Source organism: Salpingoeca rosetta, assembly GCF_000188695.1.
Source record: "Salpingoeca rosetta unplaced genomic scaffold supercont1.3, whole genome shotgun sequence".
Taxonomy (NCBI): Eukaryota; class Choanoflagellata; order Craspedida; family Salpingoecidae; genus Salpingoeca; species Salpingoeca rosetta.
In genome coordinates, this window is record NW_004754931.1 from 208,125 (window position 1) to 215,915 (window position 7,791).

At 54.7% G+C, this 7,791-nt stretch overlaps 2 protein-coding genes across 2 annotated transcripts in view; both read left to right on the plus strand.

Moving 5' to 3' along the window:
* The first annotated feature begins 302 nt into the window (after nucleotides 1-302).
* Nucleotides 303-6,577, plus strand: PTSG_01609 (CMGC/RCK/MOK protein kinase). Its single transcript, XM_004997532.1, has 12 exons — nucleotides 303-565; nucleotides 735-761; nucleotides 1,389-1,660; nucleotides 1,994-2,198; nucleotides 2,437-2,586; nucleotides 2,816-2,864; nucleotides 3,032-3,210; nucleotides 3,428-3,576; nucleotides 3,818-4,075; nucleotides 4,305-4,441; nucleotides 4,844-4,996; nucleotides 5,264-6,577. Exons 3-12 carry the CDS (start codon nucleotides 1,630-1,632, stop codon nucleotides 5,300-5,302), a joined length of 1,350 nt encoding a protein of 449 aa, XP_004997589.1. The 5' UTR covers nucleotides 303-565; nucleotides 735-761; nucleotides 1,389-1,629; the 3' UTR covers nucleotides 5,303-6,577.
* Nucleotides 6,578-6,717: 140 nt separating this feature from the next.
* PTSG_01610 (uncharacterized protein) overlaps nucleotides 6,718-7,791 on the plus strand; it is a 3,001-nt gene continuing 1,927 nt past the window's right edge. Inside the window, exons 1-3 of the mRNA XM_004997533.1 lie at nucleotides 6,718-6,928; nucleotides 7,253-7,321; nucleotides 7,550-7,643. Of these exons, the coding sequence (XP_004997590.1) occupies nucleotides 6,802-6,928; nucleotides 7,253-7,321; nucleotides 7,550-7,643 (290 nt within the window). The 5' untranslated portion in view covers nucleotides 6,718-6,801. The remainder of the gene's footprint in view (nucleotides 6,929-7,252; nucleotides 7,322-7,549; nucleotides 7,644-7,791) is intronic.

Genomic DNA, 7,791 nt, shown 5'->3' on the forward strand with positions numbered 1-7,791 from the left:
CACACACACACACACACACACACACACACACACACACACACACACACACACACACACACACACACACACACACACACACACACACACACACACACGAGACACACACACACACACACACACACACACACAAGTGAAGCACTCATGCCGCTCCCACACTCCTTCCCGTTAAAATTGCATCATATCATGTGCCTTTTTCACAACGCACCGAAACGCCACCGGCGGAAGCGAGCGAATGGCGCGCCCGATTCGTCAGGGCGAAAATCTACGACTAGCGGAATGCCGCACAGTTTCCTCTGTTTCAACGCATACGGTGGATAGCATTGACGACGAAGCGGGACGACACAAACACAAACCCAAACCCCGTCAGCCTTCACACGCCCAACAACGCAACAACGCAACAACGCACGAACGAAAGCAACACACTGTGTGTGTGCCCAGGATCATCACCAACGAGGCATACGGCGCACTCTCTCTTGCTTGCAACAACAACAACAACAACAATTCTCACGAGCAAAGCCGACGAAACTTGCGTTCCAGAGCAAGGCACGACTACCGCTGTGCCAAGGTGAGTGAGTGAGTGAGCGGCTCCCTTCCCCTCTTCTTCTTCTTCCTCTTTGCTCTGGCCTGAATCACCTCAGCCTGCCTCCTCTTGGTCACACTCACCACCGCTTGCTCGTTCTTTCATTCCCCCTCTTCCTTCCTTGTTGTTGACATTGATCGACGACCACAACCAGAACAGCCACACAACCAACAAGCAGCAGGTGCGCGGTTGTGCATGTGCATGTGCCTGCCTGCAGCATGGGATTGATGGCAGTGTTTGGTTGTGTTTGGGGATTTCGTCGTGTGCTTGTTCGTTGTGTGATCGATCGTTGGTGTGTAGCGGGGGTGGTGGTGTTTGTTGTTGTCATGTCAGGTCAGCCACCACAGACCACACACTGTGCCAATATCACCACCACCACCACACAAGTGCAAGTGCAAACACTAAAGACTGACAAGTCTTACACACATACGCTCACACACGAGCAACCCACGCAAACCGCAACCACACAACCATCCGCTCACAAACCACACTCGCTCACTCACACGTCTGCCTTCCTACTTCTCCCTCCCCCCCCCCCTTCTGTGGTCAACTCCACACAATCGCGCGGCGCGCCCTGACGCTGCCTGCCTGCCTGCCTGCCTGTGGTTTCCCTGACGTGCCCAACAATTCTGGCACATTTGTCTCGCCGTCTCCTCCTCCTCCTCCTGCTGCTGCTGCTGCTGCTTGGTCTGTGGCATCAATCCCATCAACCCCCGACCAACCAACCAACCGACGAATCACCCCGACCGCGCTTGTCAACAAACAACAACACCAACAACAACAACAACAACAACAACAACAACAACAGCAACAGCAACAGCAACGCACAGATACATAGCACACAACTCACTCGTGCGTGAAGCGTTTCCCCGACCCGTCTGCTGTGCGGCAACTCCGCCTGTGTTCCTCTGGACTCGGGTCGACCCGTCCCACCCCCGCACAGCCACCAACACCGAGCGAGGCATCCACGACAAACCCTCCTCTCCCCTGCGTTCCGCTCTCGCGCAGCGCTTTTAATTCCCGCTCGACGACACACGCACACGATTGCCATGGAGACTTCCCTGGGAACCATCGAAGATGGTGCGTGAATGTTCGCTGCGCGCGGGGATGAGATGCTTCTGTTGTCTGCTGTGCGTTGTCGTGTGCGTGTGAGTGATGAAGAGAGAGAGAGAGAGAGAGTGTGTGTGTGTGTGTGTGTGTGTGTGCGTGTGTGTGTGTGTGCGTGTGTGTGTGTGTGCGTGTCGCATGGATGGAGAGGTTTGGTGCCGAGGGCCTCACATCGTCAATCGAAAGCAAGCCATTCCAGCACACGAGCCACGACTCACCAACACCCATGCTCGACTGTTTCCTCCCCTTCCTTCCCCTTGCTTCCCTCCCCCTCCCTTCCTTTTCCCTCTTCTGTTTCGTTTCCAGGGTATGATGTGCTGAAGAAGGCCGGTGAAGGAACCTTTTCAGAGGTGATCAAGGCAAAGAGGAGAACGGACGGAAAAGTGTTTGCAGTGAAGAGGATGAAGGGCAAGTTCAGCAGTCAAGAACAGGTGGACAAACTCAGAGAAGTGCAGGCTTTGCGCCGCCTGCGGAACCACCCAAACATCATTCACATGGAGGAGGTCATCTTGTAAGTCGCATGCACGTGTGCAACGGCCGGCCCGAGAGGCATGATCGAGAGCGCACACCGTGTCTTGTCTTTCATGCGTTTCTTGTGTGGTTTAACATAGTACCTTTCGCGTTTGTGGCCTGCCTGAACGACTTGCCTCCTCGATCACCTTGTCTTCGACTTTTCACTCACCTTCTCCTCGCCCAATCCCACTCCCACTGCAACTTATTTTTCCCGCCCCCCCCCCGCCTCCCAACAGCAACAAGGACAAGCGTTCGTTGGACATGGTGTTTGAGCTGATGGACATGAATATTTATGAGCGCATCAAAGGCCGGCGTAACCACCTCCCCGAGGAGCTTGTCAAGCGCTACATGTACCAGCTCTGCAAGGCCCTCGACTACATGCACAGGTCTCGCTTCTCGTGCCTCTCTGTGTGTCTCTGTGTTTGAGTGTGTATGTGTGCGCGTGTGCTGTTTGTGTGTGTGTGTGTGTGTTTGTTTGTCTGTTTGTTTGTGTCTGTCTGTCTGTCTGTCTGTCTGTCTGTTTGTCTATTTGTCTATTCGTCTGTTTGTTTGACTGTTTTGTGCATTGTCATCACTCATCACCCAATCTCGACCGTCTCGCGTTTCGTGCCGCAGAAATGGCATCTTCCACCGCGATGTCAAACCAGAGAACATCCTCATCAAGGTCTGTTTGCCCTCCGCACTACCTCACCACACCACGAAGTAACGATCCCCCTGGAACACAAACGGGCACACCCACACAATTCACTCACTCAAAATACAAACACATACTTACTCACTCACTGACTCACTCTCTCACTCATCCACTCTCACTCATCCACCACTGTACAGGACGAGGACCTGAAGCTTGCTGATCTTGGGTCGTGTCGGGGCATCTATTCCAAACCGCCCTTTACGGAATACATCTCCACCCGCTGGTACCGCGCGCCAGAGTGCCTGCTCACAAACGGATACTACGGCCACAAAATGGACATGTGGAGCGTCGGTTGCGTCATGTTCGAAGTCATGAGGTCAGCGACTGCCTGCATGAGCTGTGTGCGTGTGTGTGCGTGTGTGTGTGCGTGTGCGTGTGTGTGTGTGTGTGTGTGTGTGTGTGTGCGTGTATGTGTGTGTGCTGGTTGTCAATGTGTAGGCGAATCTGCAGACGTGTGCGCCGTTTCGTCAAAAGAACTCTAACCCTACCCTTACAACAACCACCACCACCACCACTTATCCACCAATCGACAGCCTGTACCCGCTGTTCCCTGGCTCGAACGAGCTTGACCAGATCAACAAAATCCACGACATCATCGGCACCCCGCCGCCGCAGGTCATGAGCAAGATCAGGAAGCACTCCTCACACATGCGCGTCAACTTCCCAGACAAGCAGGGCAAAGGTGCGCACCGAGCGCTGTTGTTGTTCGCGCCTGTGGCACACACACACACACACACACACACACACACACACACATGTACACACACACACACACACACACACACAAGTACACACATACAAACCTTGTATTGATTCGTTCAAGACCCCTTTGCTCCAACCCATCCCCATCACTCCTCACGTTCCCATAAAACATCTGTTCTCACCACCACCACTTTCAACCCCCCCCCCCCCTCCACCTCCAGGCCTGCGCAAGCTGCTGCCGAATGCGTCTGAGGAGTGCGTGTCGCTGCTTGAGGGCCTGCTCGACTACGACCCCGACAACCGCCTCTCTGCGCGCCACGCCTTGCGCCACCCGTACTTCAAGGAGCTGCGATCCGAGGACAAGCGTCGTGCCAAGACGGCAGCAGCGGCGGAGGCGGCGGCAGTAGAGCAGCACGCGCCGGACGACACCGCCAACGCAACCGCTCGCCTCGCCAACATGTCCCTCAAGCCACACGACGGTGCGTGTGTGCATGTGTGTGTGCGCATGCTTGTGTGTGTGTGTGTGTGTGTGTGTGTGTGTGTGTGTGTGTGTGTGTGTGTGTGTGTGTGTCGTGTCTGTCTGCCTGTCTGTCTATGTGGTGTGTCCCTGTCTTTGTCTGGATGCATCCTTGTCGCCGCCAATAGCGTCTTGTGCACCATCACCCTGACCACCACCATCACCACCACCACTGCTTCCCACCTGTGCAGCGCGCAAGCTGGTGCACGATGAGCCCTCGCCGCGCCGCCACCGGTCGCTGCGGTCCTTCCGTCGCCACGGCAGCAAGAAGAGCGACGGCAGCCCTGCACCAGAGCCCGTCCCTTCCCTCGGCCACCCCATGCTCGCGGTACGCGCCTTCCTCTCTCACACATACATACACACACAGGCAACACGATTGCCGCAGTGCTGCTGTTTTGCTGGCCATTTGCACTGGCTCCCTGTCGTGGTCGATGGATGGATGGTTGTGTTGACCGAGTTGTGTTGTCATCGTCGTAGTCGTCGTTATTGTTGTGGATGTGCTGTTTCGAGAGCGAAGGGGTAGTAGATAGATTAGCTTAGGCTCACGCTAGAATTGTATCTTTGCTTGCTCTATTCGGCTGTTTGTGTGTGTGTGTGTGTGTGTCTGTGTGTGTCTGTGTGTGTGTGTGTGTGTGTGTGTGTGTGTGTGTGTGTGTGTGTGTGCGTGTGTGTGTGTGTTTCGATGTCCCATCACCCCCTTCTCCCCCTTTGTTTTTCTCCGGGTGTGAAGGCGTCCGCTCACGTGTCGTTATCGCCGCCGAAACCGAAACAGAAGCACCGCCTGTTCCGCAAGGGCCACAGCAAGAGCATGAAGGAGGGCTCGCCAAAGCTTCCCCCAATTGTCATGGGCAGGCAGCCCGGTCGCTCCCTCACACACCACTCGGTATGCACTTCCCGTCTCACTTATTATTGGTTTTGCTTTGCATGACTTGTTTCGCTGTGCTTTGCGCCCTGTGCTGTGCTGTGCTGTGCACCTTTGGTTGTGATGCTTTGTTGTGATGTGCATCTTGCTTGAGTTGCTTCTTGCATGTCCCTTTTGTATTTGTTTCCAAATCTTGTCGCGTACCACTCGCATCCGTGCTACGTGTCTCACACATCAATCCCCTTTCTTCCCTCCCCTTCCCTCTTGCACTTCCCTTGTGCCCAACAGCAACAAGGATCAAAGCTGCCGAGTGTGTCCAAGAGATGAGCGAGCTGCGTGTGTACTGGTGGTTGTGTCTGACCGCGCATCACAACACACACTCCTCTCCCTCCCTTGATGACCGACCCCCTTTGTCGCGTGGCTGTTCCTCTTTCTCTCTTCGTTCCCACGACGCTCCCCTTTCCCCTTTTGCCGCTCGTTGTATATTCTTGCCTTTGTTCCATTACCTTTATCATCATTTCATCACGCACGCCCCACAAATCCCCCGACCCATTTAGCTTCTTCCACCCTCTACCTCCTCCTCCTCCTCTCCTGCTTCTTCTTGATGTGCACTGCTGTCTGTCATGAAGTACCTTTCTTCGCTGGTGATGGGATGGTGTGCCGTGTCCACCACGGCTGCTGCGCCCGCCCCGATCCTCCTCCCATTCCCGTGCCCAACTGACACTCCCCCCCCCCCTTGTTCTTCCTCCAACTCCTCCTTGTTGCTGTCATCCCTCCGCCTTTCTTCTTTCTCGTTCAGAAATGCAGTACATGCATGCAAAGCGTGTACGCGCCCCTTTACCCGCCCCTTCGCAGACATTGTGCATGCCTTCCGCATTTTCACACGCTTATGCGTTGTACCTTACACGTCGTGGCCCTTGTTGCTAATCTGCCGACCTGCCTGCTAAATTCCGCCTCTTCATGGATTGCATGCTGCATGTATGTGCCCTTTCTCCTCCTTCCATTGTGCCCTCTCACCCTCCCTCCGGACTACACCATTGCTCCCTGTGTCCTTCTTTCCCTCATCTGTCTGTCTTCTTCCCCTTGTCGCTGTCTCTCCCTTCACTCTATTGTTTCCGTTCACTCGTATCTCTCTCTCTCTCTCTCTCTCTCTCTCCCTCTTTCTCTCCCATCATGCCCTCTCTCTGTTCTCTTCCTTTTGAAACTCTCAGGGAATTCCTCTCACCAGCTTGGTTTCTCTCGTGTTGTGACCCCTTGCGACTGCCCGTGCCGCTGGTGCGTGTTTCAGCGCGCGCGCACGTGTGTGGTTCTTGGGTTGCCCTTGGGTGGCTGTTACCATCAACACAAGCCTGTATTGCTCACCCCATATTGCTGATTTGATTGAATGTGATGATGGTTGTATGCGTGCGATGGTTGTTGCACTGCCGTTGTTCTTCTTCCCTTGTCGTGTGTGCTGGAAGCGCGAGTGGTGGCTGATATCTGTGTGCTGGTACGAGTGCGTGCTGTGTTGTGTTTGTCCCTTCCCTGTTGCGGTTCTGTTTCACTATCGACAGCGTCTCTATTGACCCCTTCATCATCATTAACAACCCCCAATGTCAACGAGCGAGCAAGGCATGCAGAGAGGCGAGGGGGGCGGGGGTTTTGATGGGGGGGGGATGGCAAGCGAGTTGAAAGGGGAGTTGGGGTCGGGCGAGTTCAAGAAAAGGAGAGAGAGCATGCATGAAAAAACAACACACAAAGCACAACACGCATTTCTGACGACAACACAACAGAAAGAGAGAAGCAGAAGAAGAAGCAGCAGAAGAAGCAAGACAACAACGGCAGTGATGAAGTTGACTGTGAAGCAGACGAGCGGGGAGCCGCTGGAGGTGACGGAGTGTGATGGCGCCGACGACGTGTCCAAGCTGAGGGCCACCCTGGCTATCAAGCTCAGCAAGAAGGCCGAAGACATTCGTACGTTTGCCTCTGTGTGTCTACGTGTGTGTGTGTGTGTGTGTGTGTGTGTGTGTGTGTGTGTGTGTGTGTGTGTGTGTGTGTGTGTGTGTGTGTGTGTGTGTGTGTGTGTCTACGTGTGTGTCTACGTGTGTGTGTGTGTGTGTGTGTGTGTGTGTGTGTGTGTGTGTGTGTGTGTGTGTGTGTGTGTGTGTGTGTGTGTGTGTTCGTGTGTCTGTCTGTCTGTCTGTCTGTCTCTGTCTGCCTCTGTCTGTCTGTCTGCGTCCCTCTGTGCGTTCGGATGTGTCTCACGCACCCATGGCATGTGCTCGTGTATGTGTACAGGCATTATCTTCTCTGGTCGCATCCTCAAGGACGGCAAGCCCTTGTCCGAGTACAAGCTCAAGGATGGAGGTTGGTGTTTGTCAACTCTGTCTGTCCCTCCCTCAGCCATTTGCGGCTGTTGATGCGTTCGATCGACGCATATGCACGCACGCACACACACACGCTCACACACGCGCTGCCATTCTTGTTGTCACCGAAGCGTTCAGTCCAATGCTTTCCCTCCTCCCTTCTCGCTCGCGCGCACTGATGCTTCCTGCACTCGTGACCCTGTCATGCTTTGTCATCTCCTGTGCACAGCCACCCTCCATGCTGTCGTGACGTCTCGCCCAGAGACCAAGACCGCCGAGCCTCCTGCTCAGCCTTCCCCATCATCCCTCTTCCGTAAGCGTTTGTGTGTGTGTGTGTGTCTGTGTGTCTGTGTGTGTGAGTGTGTGTGTGTGTGTGTGTGTGTGTGTGTGTGTTCTTCTGTCTGTCTGTCTGTCTGTCTGTCTGTCTGTCTGTCTGTCTGTCTGTCTCGTCCGTCCGTCCGTCGTCTGTCT